The 21,938-nt window shown below is 40.4% G+C and overlaps 1 protein-coding gene across 1 annotated transcript; it reads right to left on the reverse strand.

Annotated features, from left to right (window-relative positions):
* Positions 1 to 10,343: 10,343 nt before the first annotated feature.
* Positions 10,344 to 18,236, reverse strand: LOC306918113 (uncharacterized protein; the record flags this gene model as incomplete). Its single annotated transcript, XM_079530995.1, has 5 exons — positions 18,074 to 18,236; positions 11,322 to 11,423; positions 10,913 to 11,017; positions 10,751 to 10,825; positions 10,344 to 10,593 (listed from the first exon to the last, which is right to left on the reverse strand). Exons 1-5 carry the CDS (start codon positions 18,124 to 18,126, stop codon positions 10,344 to 10,346), a joined length of 585 nt encoding a protein of 194 aa, XP_079387121.1. The 5' UTR covers positions 18,127 to 18,236.
* Positions 18,237 to 21,938: the final 3,702 nt, after the last annotated feature.

Here is a 21,938-nt window from a genome sequence, read left to right on the forward strand (position 1 = left end):
TGGTCCTGGAAACAGGGTGGTCATTCCTAGCTGTTGTGTGATGTCGATTAGGAATGTTTATCCCGACCCATTTGGTCGTTACACAGGATTTATTCCAGGGCACTAATGTTTATGTGCACACAAACCTCTGTGAACTGTAAATAGACCTTTTTAGTAAAATGGAGCACAACACGGTTTGCAGATTTTATAATTTTTCTAGTTCGTTATTTACTGTGCAATTACTTTTTATATACCTTGTTTTATTTTATTTTTTGTACTTGAAAAAAGTCCTGCACACCTACAGTAGACAGGTGCGTCGGATAACTGGAGAAGTTTGTTATTTACTTTGTGCAATTACCTTTTATATACCTCGTTTTATTATTTGTAATATTTGAAGACCCTTTGCCCTTTTTTGATTTAGTACTATATTTGTGAGAAAAAAGTCCTGCACACCTACAGTGGACAGGTGTGTCGGATAACTGGAGAATTTCGTTATTTACTGTGCAATTACTTTTTATATACCTTGTTTTATTTTATTTTTTGTACTTGAAAAAAGTCCTGCACACCTACAGTGGACAGGTGCGTCGGATAACTGGAGAATTTCGTTATTTACTTTGTGCAATTTCTTTTTAATTATATACCTTGTTTTATTATTTGTAATATTTGAAGACCCTTTGCACATTTTTGATTTTGTACTATATTTGTGAGAAAGTCCTGCACACCTACAGTGGACAGGTGTGTCGGATAACTTGAACTGGAGAACAGAAAGAATCCCGCACTGTCTTCACTTACAGAAATAGATTTATTGAGCAACGTTTCAGTTGTTCAGACCTTCATCAGGCATGCCTGATGAAGGTCTGTGACAATCAACTGTGTGTGTGTGACTGTGTGACTGTGTGTGTGTGCGCTACTTGCTCATTCACAGATCTACATCGGACCTGGAATCTTTTCAGAATTACATTTTGATGTATGCTTCGAAGAGGTTTTCATTCAGCCCCCCGGTCTATGAGGCGAGAACCATCCTTGCTGCTCTAGACTACAACCACAACAAGGGTCGTCCTCTCAGAATCAATGCAGCAGGAGGAATGAGGTTGGTTCACTGTACACAGTTTGAATGACACTTTGTAAATTTATATTACATCCAACCAGTCACACTGTCTGTCACATCATAGAACACTGGTACACAGGAATTGGGGGCTGCTTTTCCAAAATACAAAAAGTATATCAGTGTAATAAAGACTGATCTACCTTTGTTATTTTACAGGTCTTTGTTATTTTACCCCCCTGAACTTCCAGTTCAGGGGGGTCGTAGACCAGTACATCCATCCCGATAGTAGGCAATGTGTTCAGGTCAATCTGAGTAGTTTGGAAACCACCACCAGACCTGTTATACACAAAGTTGAACTGCTTAGAAAAAAACATATCAAATTAAATCAAAATTACATGAAATTAAATTGTAGAAACTAACTTCAAAGAAATAGGTGGCACATATTCTTCGTCCGAGTCTTCGCCACTGTTGTCCTCCCCATAGTCCGTGAGCCAGGGGGGTTGGTCTGTACCATCTGGCCGAATAAGGCTCATAGTGATTTTTGTGAAGGTATACATGTCTAGAGTTAGAAAATATGTGATAGCATTGCACCCGTGGTAGCTTTATGAGTGCTATCATGCATTTTATTTTATAACACTAGGCGAAAATTGCATGGATCAATATGAAAAAAAAAATAGTAATACACCCCCCAAAAATCAATGGTTAGAGAACATTAGAATGAAGGTTCCTTACCTAGGGCCACTACACTGTCTTTAGTAGCCAGGCGCTGAATTACTGCAGATCTCTTCTCCTCCCAAAACTCCTTGATGGTGTCAACACAGTAGGCGTTTTGGATCTTGAAGAATGTCTTGTCTGCCACTATGCCCATGTTCATGTGCTTGAACAACAGCTTCACTTTAGCAAAATTATTGCCAGACAGCAGAATGTTGGTTGCCATCATGAAATCCCCTGCTTGCATTCCAAACTTCAACTTTGGTTGCGAGTTCCATGACCACACAATGTGGCTGGCAGAACAGACCTGTAAAATAACAAAATATATAGTACAACAATGACACATTACACACAGTTTTAATGAACTACAATAGTACAACTATATAACAAAAAACTCTTGTAGAGAACTGCACCGCAAACGGTGGCTGTGCCTGACAGTTTTTGACAGGACAGCTCTGTATTGACAGCTCCAGGAATGAGATGAGCCGAGTGAGAGAGCTTTTATATACTATGTATGCCGGATGACCTACAATATCCTCCTCTCCTTCTTCTTCTGAAGACACATCCTCTGAATCGTGAACTTCCAGTTCAGGGGGGTCGTAGACCAGTACATCCATCCCGATAGTAGGCAATGTGTTCAGGTCAATCTGAGTAGTTTGGAAACCACCACCAGACCTGTTATACACAAAGTTGAACTGCTTAGAAAAAAACATATCAAATTAAATCAAAATTACATGAAATTAAATTGTAGAAACTAACTTCAAAGAAATAGGTGGCACATATTCTTCGTCCGAGTCTTCGCCACTGTTGTCCTCCCCATAGTCCGTGAGCCAGGGGGGTTGGTCTGTACCATCTGGCCGAATAAGGCTCATAGTGATTTTTGTGAAGGTATACATGTCTAGAGTTAGAAAATATGTGATAGCATTGCACCCGTGGTAGCTTTATGAGTGCTATCATGCATTTTATTTTATAACACTAGGCGAAAATTGCATGGATCAATATGAAAAAAAAAATAGTAATACACCCCCCAAAAATGATAGAAAAGGTTTTTCCAATTGGTTCTGGTACCTCTAGGCATGCTTAAGAATATACTGAAAATATAGGAAAATATATGTTCTGGAAAGGCGTCATTTTCAAGATAGCGTCCAATATGGCTGCCAGGAGCTTAAAATGGCTATAACTAATACTAATTCATCATTATTTGGGGGTTTAGGACTAAAGGAATGTGGCTGAATCAGTGAAAGTGATCAGTTAATTATAGGGATGTGCCGATGAGACATTTTGGCCGATATCGATATCTGCTCTGAGCTTCATGATTTTAGGAAGGCCCTTGTTAGATGAGACTCTCTTGTCAAGGATACGCCTCTGCAGCTCCGGGATGTAGGTGTAGGTCTTATTGACTCGGAATGTGTGCACAGTCCATCGATTGGACCTTTTTTTGAAGATCTTACACCTACTGCAAAAGAGATGAGATATTAGTTTACTATTCAAGTACAATAAGGGGGTTTTGGAAAAGAGGGAGTCTTGTCAGGGGAGGTCATGAGCCTAGTGGGCAGGGCATAAGGTGGAAATGCAGATGTAATGGGACCATTTCTGAATCAGGCTTTTACACAGAGATGAGACATTATGCTGAGGCACCACAGTTGTCTTACACCAGATGTTTGCTGGTGTGACATTTTCACATACGTAAATTATGAATGGAAATTAACCCATAAAGTTGTCATAAAGGTAGATCAGTCTTTATTACACTGATATACTTTTTGTATTTTGGAAAAGCAGCCCCCAATTCCTGTGTACCAGTGTTCTATGATGTGACAGACAGTGTGACTGGTTGGATGTAATATAAATTTACAAAGTGTCATTCAAACTGTGTACAGTGAACCAACCTCATTCCTCCTGCTGCATTGATTCTGAGAGGACGACCCTTGTTGTGGTTGTAGTCTAGAGCAGCAAGGATGGTTCTCGCCTCATAGACCGGGGGGCTGAATGAAAACCTCTTCGAAGCATACATCAAAATGTAATTCTGAAAAGATTCCAGGTCCGATGTAGATCTGTGAATGAGCAAGTAGCGCACACACACACAGTCACACAGTCACACACACACAGTTGATTGTCACAGTTGATACCATGTTGACAAGTGTCATGGTATGCTAGTTCACTACTTCAATGAAGCCCAACTGCTCCAACATCTGTCTTATCTGCATTGTTTGTGTCCATTTTCTATCCAGCATTGTACATAACCAGGAGAACCTTCTAAAATTTATTTTTGTGTGAATGCATACCGACCGAGACTCTGAACCAAGTATAATATTCTATAAAAAGGTGAAATCTAGTATATAGTAACTGTAATGCAATTACCTGAAGTTCAGGTACTTGTACACAGTGTTCAGCCAACGTTTGCTTGTCACAAGACTTTTGAGGGCGGTGTGAACCTTGGACCCCCGCACAATCCATTCTTTCGGGTGCTTTGTGGGACATTCATGCTCGCATTTGCCCATCACCCAGACATGCTCATCCGCTACATGATGCAATATAGCCAGCCAACGTTCCTGAAAGATAACATACAATTATATCAGACAAAACACACCAATGTACTATACAAGTGTTTTTCTTCACAAATCTCGGCAGAAGATGGGTGACGTTATCGTTTATACACAGACAGAATTCTAAAATGTTCATCTAGTGTTCTTACCATGAATTCCTCATGGGTTGAGGCTTTATTGCAGCACCACCAAAAGTGATTTACCACAGCCTTCACCCACACAAGTAAAAGTTTCATACCACTCTGTTGTCCAACCTGAAAGAATGACATTACAGTCACAAATTCTATATTGTAATTAAATTGACACAACACAAGTCTAAGACTGAGCACATCATATAAACATTAACTTACAGCAGTGATCCTCTTTGCCAGGTTTTTGGCACCATGCCACATGTCCAGACTGTGGAATATGCCAGCATCCTTGTATTGCCCCTTGTCTTTGGATAAATACAAATATAAATTAGTTTATATACATTTAGCATGACAGTATGACATGGCAGTATGACCAAGCCCTGGTCTTCTCTGCAGCTGAATACTGTGCCCCAGTCTGGTGTAGGAGCCCACATGTCCAAAAGGTGGACACAGTAATTAACAACTCTCTCCGAACCATAACTGGCTGCCTGAAGCCCACTCCTGTGTCCTACCTGCCAGTCCTCCAGTTCTTGCAGGAATTGCCCCGGCCGGCCTCCGCTGAGAGGCTGCTACCATCAAGCTAGCAAGGAAAGCCAAAATACACGACTGGCACATCCTACACAACACTACAGTGGAAATAGAGCCTCCAAACAGACTCAAGTCCTGCCACCCTTACAACAAGGCGGCACAAGACATGTTACGTTCCATCCCGGAGGACTCATCCACCAGTGCATGGCTGGCGGCATCTTGGAAGCAGGAGTGGGAGTCTGCTGGGCCCTCCCGTATGCACCACTACATCCTTGACCCGGGTGATGGTGTTGAAGGAGAGGACCTACCACGCCAAAAGTGGACACTACTGAACCGCCTGCGCACTGGAGTCGCCTGCTTCAAATCAGCAATGAAGAGGTGGGGCTTGGCGGACAGTGCAGCATGCGAGTGCGGCGAGCCTGAGCAGTCTGCCGAGCACATAATTAACACCTGCCCCCTGTACAGACCTCCTTCGGAGGCCGGCCTCTTCCACGTGGGACCAGAGACCAGAGAGGGCGTGGCTACTCGATACTGAGTTGGACATTTGAGGATGATACACGAAAGAAGAAGAAGCAGTATGAATGTAGAATTTGCTGCATGTTGTACTTACTCATAAGAGCAGAGATTTGCACATGTGCATCTGTACAGATCTCTTTGAGGTTGATTTCAGTCATCAGTAGATCCATGGTCCTAATGAATGCCTCTTTCTCCATGATCACAGCTTTCCTCTCTGTTTCCCGTTTATCAATGGTTACCAGGGCTATGATGTCCTTGCTGTCGTTGTCCATGGTGGTGTAAGAGCAATATTGAGCACAGTGACCAGGGCTGTCCATTCTTCCATCGGCTGACAAAAAACATACACAGAATACATAATTGCACAAAGTAAAATGTGAATGATATAAACATAAAATAGAAACAATTACACAGAGAAATCAATGGTTAGAGAACATTAGAATGAAGGTTCCTTACCTAGGGCCACTACACTGTCTTTAGTAGCCAGGCGCTGAATTACTGCAGATCTCTTCTCCTCCCAAAACTCCTTGATGGTGTCAACACAGTAGGCGTTTTGGATCTTGAAGAATGTCTTGTCTGCCACTATGCCCATGTTCATGTGCTTGAACAACAGCTTCACTTTAGCAAAATTATTGCCAGACAGCAGAATGTTGGTTGCCATCATGAAATCCCCTGCTTGCATTCCAAACTTCAACTTTGGTTGCGAGTTCCATGACCACACAATGTGGCTGGCAGAACAGACCTGTAAAATAACAAAATATATAGTACAACAATGACACATTACACACAGTTTTAATGAACTACAATAGTACAACTATATAACAAAAAACTCTTGTAGAGAACTGCACCGCAAACGGTGGCTGTGCCTGACAGTTTTTGACAGGACAGCTCTGTATTGACAGCTCCAGGAATGAGATGAGCCGAGTGAGAGAGCTTTTATATACTATGTATGCCGGATGACCTACAATATCCTCCTCTCCTTCTTCTTCTGAAGACACATCCTCTGAATCGTGAACTTCCAGTTCAGGGGGGTCGTAGACCAGTACATCCATCCCGATAGTAGGCAATGTGTTCAGGTCAATCTGAGTAGTTTGGAAACCACCACCAGACCTGTTATACACAAAGTTGAACTGCTTAGAAAAAAACATATCAAATTAAATCAAAATTACATGAAATTAAATTGTAGAAACTAACTTCAAAGAAATAGGTGGCACATATTCTTCGTCCGAGTCTTCGCCACTGTTGTCCTCCCCATAGTCCGTGAGCCAGGGGGGTTGGTCTGTACCATCTGGCCGAATAAGGCTCATAGTGATTTTTGTGAAGGTATACATGTCTAGAGTTAGAAAATATGTGATAGCATTGCACCCGTGGTAGCTTTATGAGTGCTATCATGCATTTTATTTTATAACACTAGGCGAAAATTGCATGGATCAATATGAAAAAAAAAATAGTAATACACCCCCCAAAAATGATAGAAAAGGTTTTTCCAATTGGTTCTGGTACCTCTAGGCATGCTTAAGAATATACTGAAAATATAGGAAAATATATGTTCTGGAAAGGCGTCATTTTCAAGATAGCGTCCAATATGGCTGCCAGGAGCTTAAAATGGCTATAACTAATACTAATTCATCATTATTTGGGGGTTTAGGACTAAAGGAATGTGGCTGAATCAGTGAAAGTGATCAGTTAATTATAGGGATGTGCCGATGAGACATTTTGGCCGATATCGATATCCGATATAATTAATTGCTGTTATGGCCGATAACCAATATTACCAATGTCGATCTCATTCTGTATTGAAAGATTATAATTTTGTCTATTCTAAAAAATACATGTAACAGGGTGTCTGCACTGCAGGCTTAGGCAAGTCACATCTAACTTATATACCTTTATAATATTGTGAGCTTGTAGATCTGTTGAAACTGTTACTTTGGGCTTGTTTATCTGTAAAGACAGACCGATTAATTCATTTCATTTCATTTTTTTCATTTTTTTATTTATTCCAAACATGTTAAAATATAAATGAGAAAAGACAAAGGAAATAAACGTCCAAAAATAATAATAATAATGATCTTTCATAATCCTTAACTTATGTTTATGTTCGAAAGTCGGGCAGATACTGGCACTGAGGAGGATATTGGAAGGGGTATGGGAGCGCAACCTGTCAGCGGTGATCACATTCATTGACTTCCAAAAGGCTTTCGACACCATCCACCGGGGGAAACTCATGAGTATTCTACGTGCCTACGGAGTTCCATAAAAGTTGGTCCAGATTGCCAGACTCGAGCCAAGGTCCAAGTTCGGCCTCAAGCTCAATACCAAGAAAACAAAGGTAATGACAGTCAACACAGAGGACAAAACCATTGCCACTGCAGACGGGACGGTGCTCGAGCGAGTCGAGGACTTCAAGTACCTCGGGGTCTGGACTGCCTCAACTGAAAAGGATCTGAAGGTTCGGAGAGCACTTGCCTGGAAAGCCTTGCACGGGATGAGGAGAGTGTGGAAATCAGACATGGGAGAAGACCTTAAGAGGCGGCTGTTCATAGATACTGTCGAGACATGGACCCTCACAGTACAACAGGAAAAATCCCTGGATGGAGTCTACACAAGAATGCTACGAATGGCACTAGGTGTCACATCAGAAATGTGGACCTCTATGGGGACCTACCACGGGTCACGGACAAAGTCAGAGAGAGAAGGATGAGGCTGGCAGGGCACTGCGTCAGGTACCCAGAACTTGAGGCAAGTAAATTGACTATGGGAGCCAAACCCAGGGCAAAGCCAAGGGGGGGAAAGAAGCGTACCACCTATGTAGACGTGCTGCGGCGCGACAGCTTGGCTAACAACACTGCAGAGCTCAATAACCTGATGTTGGATAGGACATTGTGGAGGGCAGCGATCCAGGAATCCCGAGTTGGTGTTGGCTAGACCTCACTCTCGCAGTTACTATGTTCGAAAAAGGAGTAGGGAAAAGTTTATTGAAAAACGTAATCGGTCTGATTAATCAAACCGATGCCGATTAATCTAAAAACAACTCAAATTGTCCGATACCGATGTGTTTGCCGATTAATCTCCCATCACTAGTTAATTATGTATTGCCAAATCCAAAATGGTGTCCATACCACACCCAAAGTGATGTTCTATTGTACTGCATTATGTAAAAACAATACAATTACAAAATGAACAGAATAACTGTCACATAAAATCAATTTCTTATAAGTAGGTCAATCTTATGTGCTAAAGGTCAGGTCAATGTCTGTCTCATAAGCAGGTGTGTCCAAGCATGCAGCAGATACAGTATGGTCACTGGTTGACATGCACAGTATTCACCTTACCATTGATATGCAGCTGTTTGTTGTTGTAACCTACAGCAGGGGTATTCAACTAGATTGAACTGTAGAATGATGGTGTGTGGGGGCCGCACAGCGTGCACGCTTTACTGAAAATGTGGGGGTTCTCAAAATGCATTTGTGCTCAAACACAAAGATGCATACATTTGTGCACAGTAATGAGCAGGATAATATGACTATACAGCTATATGTTACCATAGAATAGATGTAGACCTATTTGACAGTGCATAAACATAATTGCCTTGACATTAACGACCTTCAATGGGACAGTCCTGTGCAACCTCATATCCATGTGCAAAGGCAAGATCAGAGCACAAAATACTTTGCTGGCAGGGAACTTCCCAGACTACCCTGATGTGCTGGGTGAGTTGGGTGTCACAATGTAACAATCTGTTGCTGCTGTTGTACCACGACAGTTGTACTCATATACAAGTGGAATGTGGCAGACCACCAAGCTCAATTTGAAAGTTCAGGTGATGTCACACAATTTGGATGGGAGATCCACATTTTGCTAAGGGTGACCTGACACCTGATGAGATGTTGAAGCTACAAATGAGAAGTGATGTTGATAATAATATAAAGAGGATATACTTTTGACGATGAGGTAGATCAGGATTTGGGTAAGATATTGCTGCCAATCAGGAGGGCTAGGGGGATGTGGTGGGTTGATTTTATGTTCCTGATTATGAGTTGAAGCTTACAGATATTGAATGTAGTTGCAAAAGATAAATATTATCATATTTTCTTATGCTATTATTACAAATGTATAAGTATAAGTTGTTATAGAAATAGTTGTTTCTGTTTCATTGACCAGACCTTTAACATGTGAGATTGACCTGATATAAAGGCCTTTTTTGATTATGCCAATTACCAAAGTTTGGGCAACCAAGCAAAAATTGTCCCCAAATACAAATCAACAACAAAAACGTAATATGAAACAGCATTATTAGGTTTGGTATTGAACAGATAGAAGTGTCAAATGGACTAAAAGGTGATGTAATGGTGAACGGAAAGTTATCTTATGCATTACTTACACTGTACACTTACACTATATTTAGTTTATTGAATTTCATAAAACATTTCATTAGAATTTATGTTCTAAGATGGTTTTAACTTTTAAATATTTACAGTTATTTACAGAGGGAACCTTTGTGCTGCATCTTTCATGAAAACAGAAGTACGTCTCATGTAATATATAGTCCCTATATGTTGTCTCTCCTGTAATAGATAACATTTCTAGATTTCTAATTTTAACAACTTTTCAGAGAAATATATAGTCTGAGCTGTATCCCAACCATTCTTCAAAGATATATGATCAATAATAGGAGAGAACCATCAGTTTGAAGTAGAATGCTCCATTCGGATTTAGAAAATTGTGTTTTGGCATGTGGTTATAAATGGAGTGATAACACACAGAAAGCTACCACAGATGCAATGCTATCACATTTTTCCTAGCACTAGGGATGTATACCTTCCCAAAAATCACTATGAGACTTATTCACCCCATCGGTACAGATGACCCCAGATTTGGGGTCCTGGCTCACGGCCCATGCATTTGCTCGTACTCTTCGTCATCTGCATCGGAGCCGTATTCTAGATAGTCTTCATCGTCCGCTGTGAGTGTGGCATCTCCCGCATCACCATGTCCCTCATCAGCTGTGAAAGTGCGTTCAAGGTCCTCTTGTTCTCCTTCATCAGCTGTGACGGTGCGGTCAATATCAGATTCTCCAACAGCAGTGTGCGTCTGGTCAACATCATCTTCTAACAACTCTTCATCTGTCAAGCAAATGCTACAAACAGAAGGGTTACATTCACATTAGTGATGAATAGGAGAGGTGGAATAATTTCAGACCATATTATGTGTGTCAAGTTGACATTATCTGCAATACAATTTATGATGACAAAGCATACGATGCAGATTGTGTTATTACATGCACTTTGACTTACACAGTGTTGATGAAGGCATTATAGTGTGAATCAACCACATCTTCCTGTTCCTCTTCAATGACCAATGATGTAAAACTGAAATGGTAGAAAAAGATGTGTTGGTGAATTAAATAATACTAGATTTCAGACAGGCATGTGAGTAGGACTGTAATATAGACTAACCTTTGTTGCAGACACCCCACTACTTCCATTTCTTCGCCACTGGAACATGGAAGAGGCTCTACATCACTCAGTAAAGCTTCTTCTGTTCGCTGTGGTCGTTCCTCTCTGTACAACAAAAACATAAATAATTAGTTTCCGTTACCCATGACCAATGTGCAACTAAAATATGCAAACATGAACATTTCTAAAACAAAACAGTTTCAAACGCTAAACATGTGTATATTACTAAAGAGGCTCAATCATGCACATGTGCGATATAAATGTCTACACTAGTTTAGGTAGGCTATATGCTATATTTACAGTCATTCATTACTGTACTCAAAAGTGAATGACAACACACATGAATTATACAACAAATACAGTACCATGAACAACCAGGTACAGGTAGCACCTACACAATAGTACATACCTAGATGGTCCAGCAGCACTACCTTCTGTAATTGGAGACAGAGGCATTGTGAAGATAGAGAGGCGCTTTTGGGGTGTTGAGATTGATGGCCCACCCTCATATCTATTGGGGACAGTCAAAACATATAACTTGTTACAGTCAGTCACTCAACATATTTGTCAACAATCAGTGAATTAAGGCATGGAGGCCTGTGCTTGATACCAAAAACATACCAAACTAGAAAAAGTGCCCTTCTGGGCACAGGTCTCCACCAGGAGGATAGGACTGTGTGAGATGTTTGGCAACATGTTTAGGAGTAATATAAACATGTTTGCCTTTGATGGCAATTGGATGATTTGAGGCATTTTGTTCCAAAAATGTGTTTTGCAAAAATCAACCTGTTGAAGGCGCTATAACAGGCCAATGTGAAAAGGGTGGGATATATTCCTCAGCCTAGTAGGAAAATGTGTGAAAGATTTCACGTAAATTGCATGCTGCGTTCATGATTTGAGGCTTTTGTTCAAAAGGGGGCAATCTTGCAAACTGTGAAAGCCAATTATAGCCAATTAGGATAAAATATGAAATATGGGACAGATCCGACTTGAGCACATGACCATAGAGATACTCTGTAACGATTTGTGAGATTTTTGGACAGAATCTGGAGGAGTAATATCCAAAAATGTGTTTTACAAAAGTCGGCCTCCTGGTGGCGCTATAAAAGGCAGATGCGGAAAATGCAGGTCAAAGGTTTGTCCTTGGCCTCTAGGGAGTGTGCATGCAACGTTTCACGCAGATCGGTGCAGTTTTAGGTAAAACATGTGAAAAGCTGCCTCATGGTGGCGCTATAACAGGCCGTTCTGGAAAATGTGGGGCAGAGGTTCATCGTTGGCATCCAGGGAGTGTGTGTGCAAAGTTTGGCATCGACCGGGTTAACGGTGCCAACGGACGGACGGAAGGACACACACATGGACGGACACACGGACGGACACACGGACGGAGTGCAAAACATACTCTCTCCCCATGCCTTCGGCCTGGTGGAGACAATTATTGTTGCACTCAAGAAGAGCAATACATGTTGAGCAGAGAGGTGACATTACATTATGTACATTGGGCTAAGTTACTGTATGCACCGATATGCCACAACCAAATGAACCCATAACAATTACAGTTATTAGACCATTGCAAACAAGTCCCCCAGTGCTTTTACTGTAATCAATTGAGCATATTTTGTAACTGTACTGTTACCTAACGTTGAACTCAGAATTATTATATATTTCATGAAGTAGGTATTGTCTACACAGACCTAAAAACGCCATATGAGGCTTCAACAAATGCTCATATGAAACAGCACACGTTGCAATAGTACTTTTCCACATACTCATAGTTTATAGGTAATATAGGTAGATCGTGTAATGGCAGCTTTTGATATTACTATTAGTAAGTAAACATCATCAGGAAGAAGCAGGACTCAACCATCAGGATTCGAACTCCATTCTTTTATTGTATGTGTCATCACACCAGAGAGAGACTAGTGTCTCCCTCCAGAGCTTCCCCAAGCACTTCCCACACACATGTCCCACACATATTTTATACTTTCAGCAGTGTACAGAGTTTCAGGAGTAACAAGAGATGGTCATGCCTTAAATGGACTCTATTCTATAGTTAACTCACACAGTTTGAAATAGGTTTACATGAGTCAGCAGTCTCTAATGAGTTGGTCAGTGAAGAACAGGTGGTAATTAGAGTGTTAAGTATCATCTACTAGTAGGCTACATTCAATGAATCAATACCATAGTGTTTATATGCATTTTTGCCACTACATTCCATCCTATTTCTCGTTGTAACTGAAAACCTCAGTTACATGTACACCAGAAAATACATATAATAACATTAGAATCATAATTCACTGGGATACAATCATGAACAAACATTCAACTATATTGTTAGGTACATGTGTGATGACAGTGACAAATAGCATTGCGCATATGCTATCAGTCACCCAGTCCCACACGGTGTAGTCAACAATAATTATTTGGTTAAATAGACACCATTGACAGTATAATTTCACCTCCAACATATCTAAAACTCACTGGACATTTTGGCATATTTTTGATAATGCTATGCTTTTTGTTAAACAATGACCCTATTGGTCTGAACTCTGAATATAAGACTACGTTTTTTTTCTTCCAATGGAACTATCTTGGCCCTGTGACTGTTTTAGACTCATACTGGTCTTGACATAAAAGTCCTGATTTGAGAATTCCTCACAGCAAATAAAACATAAAACATTAAAAACTGTAAATAGAATTAAACATAATTAAATAATTATATGACTTCAAATATTTCAATGTTCCAATAAACTTTAAACACTCAAAAACACTAAAAAATGAAATAGAATTAAATTGAATTAGAATGATAAAAATGAAATAGAATGAAATAGAATTAGAATGATTACAATGAAATAGAATTAAATAGAATTAGAATGATTCAAATGAAATAGAATTAAATTGAATTAGAATGATAAAAATGATAAAAATGAATTACACTCAAAAATGAAATAGAATTAAATATAATTAGAATGATTAAAATGAAATAGAATTAAATATAATTAGAATGATTAAAATGAAATAGAATTAAATATAATTAGAATGATTAAAATGAAATAGAATTAAATATAATTAGAATGATTAAAATGAAATAGAATTAAATAGAATTAGAATGATTAAAATGAAATAGAATTAAATAGAATTAGAATGATAAAAATGATTACAATGAAATAGAATTAAATTGAATTAGAATGATAAAGATGATTAAAATGAATTACACTAAAAAATGAAATAGAATTAAATAGAATTAGAATGATTAAAATGAAATAGAATTAAATAGAATTAGAATGATAAAAATGATTACAATGAAATAGAATTAAATTGAATTAGAATGATAAAGATGATTAAAATGAATTACACTAAAAAATGAAATAGAATTAAATTGAATTAGAATGATACAAATGATAAAAATGAATTGCACTCAAAAATGAAATAGAATGAAATAGAATTAGAATGATTAAAATGATTAAAATGAAATAGAATTAAATTGAATTAGAATGATAAAAATGAATTACACTAAAAAATGAAATAGAATTAAATATAATTAGAATGATTAAAATGAAATATAATTAGAATGATTAAAATGAAATAGAATGAAATAGAATGAAATAGAATGAAATAGAATTAGAATGATAAAAATGATAAAAATGAATTAAAATATATACATGTTCCAATATCACTCTGGCTGTTTGTTTTCACACCCAGATAAAATAAATTAAAGTAGAATACCAATGGACAGCTTGTATAATACCAGTGAACTGTTCCTAGGCTAATTCCTATACTATTTTTAATTTGTTCCCCAACATTCTCTCTCTCACAGACACACACAAATACCCTTGCACCTCTGACCCCCCTTCCCCCTGCCAGCTGAGCAAGGGAGAGAGGCTGATCCCTGTACCTGTGTGGACATTCATATTTGTATGGAAGTGGATTCCAATATTGAATTAATAAAATAAGAATCTAATATTCCCAATAAATATCCCCTTCTCCCCCCCTTAGTTTGTGAGCAACTTTCACAGAATAATGGTTAGATGAATAGCCCTGCAGAAGCCATCATCAAACCCATTTAGAAAGCCGCACACAAACCAAGAGCTAAAACGTGTACAGTAATACTCAAGGTGAGGTTTAATCCGTATTAATACTATCTCCATCAGTTCAACATTTTCTGCAATATATTACTCGATAACCTAAAGCCTACGGGTTATTTTAACTTTATTTTTATATATCATCACGTGGAATTTGCTTTCGCATTTCGTTACATGGAAATAAAAATAAGTACTTGCCACATGGCATTTTTTCCTCACGTGGTGCATTTAGAACCGAGACTTACTTAACATCTACCTAGTAATAGCAGAATAATGGACAGGAGACAAAGTAATATTGGACATCCAACCTTGTGGAAAAGCCATCATAAATGTTTTGGTATTTGGTAATGTTCAGTATTTTGGTCTGTCTCACCCACACACACAAGCACACAAATATTAATTTACATGCCCCAGGAGATTTATAGAATGACTATTTGGTTAATGTGTCTTCCAGCAGTCTCCATTGGGCTGTTGGTTCCTATTTAGTGTATGTGTGTGGATATACAGGTTCCAATAACAACTTACTCACATTTTCTGACGTTATTCTCCTAATTTAGGCCTATTTTAACTAACAATTAAACAACATTTGTATTATTAATTAGAATATAATTTTTGGATTGGATTTCACTGTGATATTTAAGGAAGTTATCTAAAATAGTCATATGATCACTATTAACCTATTTTTTTTAAAAATGACAATGAATAGAACTTACTGTATAAAGCAAATCAAACCGTTTAGGACATAAGGACATGAACCTTCATGGATCCCACTCTGCATGTCATGGATTGGTGCATGTTGTCTTAACACTGTCACCTGGTCCATATTGCTATGGGGCCCATGGAGCCTGATGTGGGGCCATGCAATGGATGTGGTCCACCCCGTTGTGGATCGTAGGCCGCTGCATTGCCACCTGGCTCATAGTTGCATGGAACAGGCCCTGTCCCATACTGGTCTGCTCTGTCATATGGGTCACTGTTTCCTCTTTGTCTTTGTTTCCATTTACAGCTCCTGATACTCCTATGTGACTGATGACTTTGTTGTCGCTGTTCTCCCTGTGGCTGGTGCAGGTTCTCATAGAACATCAGCTGTGCTGTCTCCAATTTCTTCTTTTTCATGAAGTCCTGTGAGAGTGCGTTCCTCTCAGCATGCAATGCGTGACCCCACACCTCAGTCAAAGGTCGGGTTTCCCAGCCAATACAAGAAGTCATAACACACTTGTAGATAGCAGGGAGCAAGCCATTGATCAAGGACGCTTTTAACAAGTCATTGAAAGCGGGGTTGTCTAGTGGCACACCACAGTGCTTCTGAAAACAGTTCTCCAGTCTATTCCTGTAGGTGCCACAGGTCTCATCAGGCCATTGCTTAGTGCTGTGAATTTTTGGCCAATCAGTGGGTACTGGAAATGCTGCTTTGATGCTGTCAAAAAGACCACCGTGATTCAGCAGCTGTCCAGTGACAATGTGATTTTGTGCTCCATTCACATCAAAATGTTCCCTGAGATGTAGCCACTTTAATCCAAAGGCTTTGCGAAATACAGATTCGAGCATTCTTGCCGATGGCTCATACATCTCAATCAAGTCTAACACAGCTGCACACCAGCGCTCCACGTTGACTTTGTGGTCTGGAAGGTCCTTCATGATGTCTTTCAGTTCATCAGGTGTCCAGCGTCGCTGCACATGTACTGTTGAAGAATATGTGTCTATTTCTGAGTGCTGTGCCCCAGTCCCCCGATGAGGATGAGGTTCTGGATATGGAATGAATGGAAGTGTCGCTGTGACAACTGCTCCCCCCTGTCCTTGATTGTTTTTGAGGGGTTCAGGTTGTTCATGGTTGTTGCTGTTGTCTGCGGGCTGTTCCTTGGGTGTAGTAACAGTCAGTTGTGTGTCTCCGCTGTGGTTTGGCTCCTTCTGCCTCATATTGTTGTAGTCATCAGGCGTAGTGTTGGCTTGTAGATCTGCTAATTTCAACACAAATCTGTCAAGTTGCTCTCGCAGTAGCATCACTTCTTTCTGTTGGTTGTTGAGTTGTTGTTGCATATTTCTGTCAAGTTGTTCTTGCAGGTCATTGATTTGTCGCTCCACAAGTTGTTCTCGCAATAGCGTCATTTCTTTCTGTTGCTCCTTGAGTTCTCGCAGTAACGTCACTTCTTTCTGTTGGTCCTTGAGTTCTCGCAGTAACGTCACTTCTTTCTCCTGTTGGTCATTGAGTTCTCGCTTCAACTTCTTTCTGCTTTGTTTCGCTCCCATCTTAAGATTCTTTTTGATCAAGTATCCATCTATGGTGAAGATGAAATAATGATCCTGTTCGTGACGCCAAAATTGTAATGGCAGCTTTTGATATTACTATTAGTAAGTAAACATCATCAGGAAGAAGCAGGACTCAACCATCAGGATTCGAACTCCATTCTTTTATTGTATGTGTCATCACACCAGAGAGAGACTAGTGTCTCCCTCCAGAGCTTCCCCAAGCACTTCCCACACACATGTCCCACACATATTTTATACTTTCAGCAGTGTACAGAGTTTCAGGAGTAACAAGAGATGGTCATGCCTTAAATGGACTCTATTCTATAGTTAACTCACACAGTTTGAAATAGGTTTACATGAGTCAGCAGTCTCTAATGAGTTGGTCAGTGAAGAACAGGTGGTAATTAGAGTGTTAAGTATCATCTACTAGTAGGCTACATTCAATGAATCAATACCATAGTGTTTATATGCATTTTTGCCACTACATTCGACACGCTGGTACACTACATACAGACAGCATACTAATTCGCTCGACCGGGGTCTTTGTTTTCTTTTCTCCACCCCACCCCCCATGTAAGATTGATGGTTTAGCGTCTGTGCTTATTTCTAGAGTACAGTATATTCTTCCGTTACGATATATGATGCGATGGTTATACGTATTTATTTACATGATCAGTGTACTGTACGTGTAAGCCAACAGGAGCGGTAGCATTTGGAAAAACAGACTCTTTGGCACGATAAAAGTTTTGAGATAAAAGACGAGCACAGCTAACAGTATGATTTACATTGAGAGCGCTACGTGTTGTGTGAAAGAAAAAGTTTGAAAGAGACTTACTGGTCTAAAAGATACATTCCCAACTCCGCGTCGCTGGATATATCCATGGTCATCGATAGCCTCTCCTTCAACGCACGCCATCGGGGAAACGCAACCCCCAGATTTACTCTGGTTTTGGATCGAGCTTTGTCTGCCACACGTTTGCTTTCAGAAATCTTTCTTTTCTTTGCTAAAGTCGAAGCGTCCACTGACTCCGCCATGTCTAGTTATTTTCTTGAAATGGAAACAGAGCAATGGCCGCCTGGGCCGGTGATATGCGGGCTGTACCTGTACGCACCCTCGCGCTGTGATTGGCTAAGACTCCGCCTCACCCCCCCACACACACCCTCCTCCCCACACACTAGTATACGCCCTCCTGACGTCCCGTAGGATAAACACCAGGGGATATAAACAGATATAAACACATAGATGGAGCCAAAGGGAGAGTGTCTGTCTACAGGGCAACAGCTCAGCATCAAAATATAGGGGAAGATAGAGGGAAAAAAGGCCATATATATATTTTTTATTTTTTTTGATTTTTGGCTGAAAACTTGTCTATATCACCTTTAAGGTTAGCACTTTCAATATCAAATGAAACTCCTCTGTAGTGCTTTTTTAAGTGGTGCAACCACTTAATTAAGTAGCTTTGTGTGTGCCTGCATGGCTGCCTGGCTACCTGGCTGTGTCTGAGCACGAAAATAGCATTTGGTTGGTTTTCAAAACAGTGCAGCCTGTAGCAACTCATAATGTAATAACTGCTCAGCCTAACACACACATACATATTAACTGTGATGATTTCAGGTGTAACAGTACAGTACAGTACAGTACAGTACAGTACAGTACAGTAAAGTACAGTACAGTAGAGGAAACCCCTGGGGACCCCTACACGTCATTTCTCAACCGTTTCGGACGCAGGGTGGCTAGCCGGAACCGGCCCGGCCCCCTGGGCGCGTTCCCATGGGGGTCTGGATGTTCCGGGGATTCCCCCTGGGGATCTCCGGGGACCCCCACACGGTAACTCTGTCATTTCTCGACCGTTTCGGACGCGGTCAGGCTCATCGGAACCGGGCCGGCACCCTGGGCGCGTTCCTGTTGGCCTGTAAGTTTCGGGGACCCCCCGGGGACCGCCACACGGAGTTGCACCACTTACTTCACACGGGTGTGATTTTTAAACTAATGCCACCTGGACAAAGATACAGAACCTTGCTGTGGAAAATGGTCAGTTTTAGTAGGAGTTTTGTCCCCTCAGCCATCACAGCATTAAACAAACTGCCCCACCGTGATGGTGCTCTATACCGTGGGGACCTCATGTTTTTGTATTGTCTTGGTGTCATGTGGTAAATCGTACATTTATGTAGCGCCTTTATCCATGGAGCTTTACATAGATTGTACATTACATTCAACCATTCACACACACATTCATACACCGTTGGCGGCGGAAACCACGCAAGGCACAAACCAGCAAATCAGGAGCAATTAGGGGTTCAGCTCAATACACTTCGACACTAACTCTGGGCGAGCCCAGGTTTGAACTGGCAACCTTGCGGTTACCATCCAGCCACTCTACCCCTGAGCCACCACCGCCCCTACATTATTTGTTGTTTTGATGTGGGTGTTTGAACAGAACTTTGAAGATGAATATCCTTCAGAACAATAAAGATTATTATTTGCTTGGTGTGTGGCTGATACCCCTTTAACGTTAGAGGTTGTGGTGACAGCAGCTCCAATGAGTCTCGCTTCAGTTCAAACATGTTGATGTCTGGGACATAACTTTGCATTGAACATCCATCTGTGGTCGTTTCTGCATCATCGAGCACCACGCTTTATTTGAATGTCACATGCAGGCCTATTTTAGACTAAACTATACAGGATGGAAAAAAAAAATAAAACAAAATAAACATGAGGTATTAAGACTTCAAGACACCGAGCATAATAAACACAATTATGAACAAACATTTGAGAACACCAAAAATTAAATTTAAGAGTAGAAAAACAGAGCAGAAAGGTTATTACGGCCCTAAATTTAGAATATAGTGGAGAGCTACAAGCACACTCATTTGTAGCACATGGTGCCTGATCAATGGGCCAATCACTCCCAATTTGTATATACCTGTACTGTATATTGGAGCATGGCTACCCCAGAACACCAGGGGTCCATCCATCCATCCATCTATATCTATGACTATCAGTCATAACTTTACACCTGCAGAGTCATGGGTTGTGTCATGGGTTAATAACAAGTAATGGCCATTTGTAGCTGATTGCTGTTCTTGTCAAGCACGCAAACACGCACGCACGCACAAGACCGGTAATACATCATAATTCATGAATTCCACATGTCATTCTCTACCTTGACCCCGACCGTCGTTCGTGGAAAGACTTCCACATGAGGTTCTGTCACGATCTATCTATCTATCTATCTATCTATCTATCTATCTATCTATCTATCTATCTATCTATCTATCTATCTATCTATCTATCTATCTATCTATCGTATCATAGTTAAACTAGGGGCCACCTTGTGTGCCAGCTTAATGTGTCATGTGTTGATAAAGTATCTGCACATCTAAGGGTGAAGTTTGCATAGTGACTATACATTTCCATGGAAAGAAAAACAATATGAAAATGTTTTTAGTGCAGGTGTGCAACACACAAACATTAGTGGAAGGAGGAGCAGGGAAAGGTATAGTTAGAGAAGGCAAAGCACAGAGTTCATCATTTGGAGGATCTGCTCTCATCAGGAAGAAAGTGACCGTCGGACGAAGAGACTTCACCCAAACACCAACTCAGAGATCTGAGACACTCTGCTGGCATCAAAAGGTGAGATCCCTTTAACCTTGTGTTCATTGTTCATTAGAATAGTTGTTGTTTTCAGACGAACATTGAGAATAGTTGTTAAAAATGTTAACTTCTGTCTAGGAATGTGCCGGAGACATTTTGGCCGATATCGATATCCGATATAACTAATTGCTGTTATCAAATCAAATCAAATCAAATCAATTTTATTTGTATAGCACATTTAAAAACGACTCTCATCGTACCAAAGTGCTTCACAGGTCACAGAAAAACAATACGATACAGTGCAATACAGTACATCAGTGAAACAATAAAATAAAATGATAAAAATGCATAGTTATGGTACAGTAGTCAAGAGAGATGTTAAGCAGTTAAAAGGCAGTACGAAAAAAAACGTATCCTAGGTATAAAGTGCACGAGTATTAGGGGGACTGGAAGGCTTGAGAGTAGAGGAACGTTTTGAGCCTAGACTTAAAACTCTCAGTGGAGGGGGCAGATCTGACAGCGAGAGGAATGCTATTCCAAAGTATAGGAGCTGCGACAGCAAAGGCTCGGTCGCCCCTGAGCCTCTTCCTTGTTGCTGGGACTACTAGGAGTCGTCTGTCTGCTGACCTGAGGGTCCTGATGGAGGAGGAGTATGATAGGAGGTCAGAGATGTAGGAGGGGGCCAGTCCGTTTAGTGCTTTGTATGTGAAGAGAAGGGTTTTGAATTTAATTCTGAACCGGACTGGCAACCAGTGGAGAGAGGCAAGGACAGGGGTGATATGGTCTCGCCTCTTGGTGCCAGTCAGGAGTCTGGCAGCCGCATTTTGCACCAGTTGGAGACGGGATAGGGATGACTGGGAAATTCCGGTGTAGAGGGAGTTGCAATAATCTAGACGGGATGAAATGAGTGCATGGATGACAATTTCGAGGTCGTGTGTGGAGAGAAATGGCTTAATTTTGGTGATGGAGCGGAGGTGGAAAAAGCTGGTTTTGACTATGGTGTTGATTTGTTTGTCGAATTTAAAGGCGGAATCAAAAAGCACCCCAAGGTTTTTAGCGTGGGGTTTGACAAGGGGGGCGAGGTCGCCAAGGTCATTTTTTATTT

This window comes from Electrona antarctica (genome assembly GCF_951216825.1).
Source record: "Electrona antarctica genome assembly, contig: scaffold_53, whole genome shotgun sequence".
In the NCBI taxonomy this organism is placed as follows: Eukaryota; Metazoa; Chordata; class Actinopteri; order Myctophiformes; family Myctophidae; genus Electrona; species Electrona antarctica.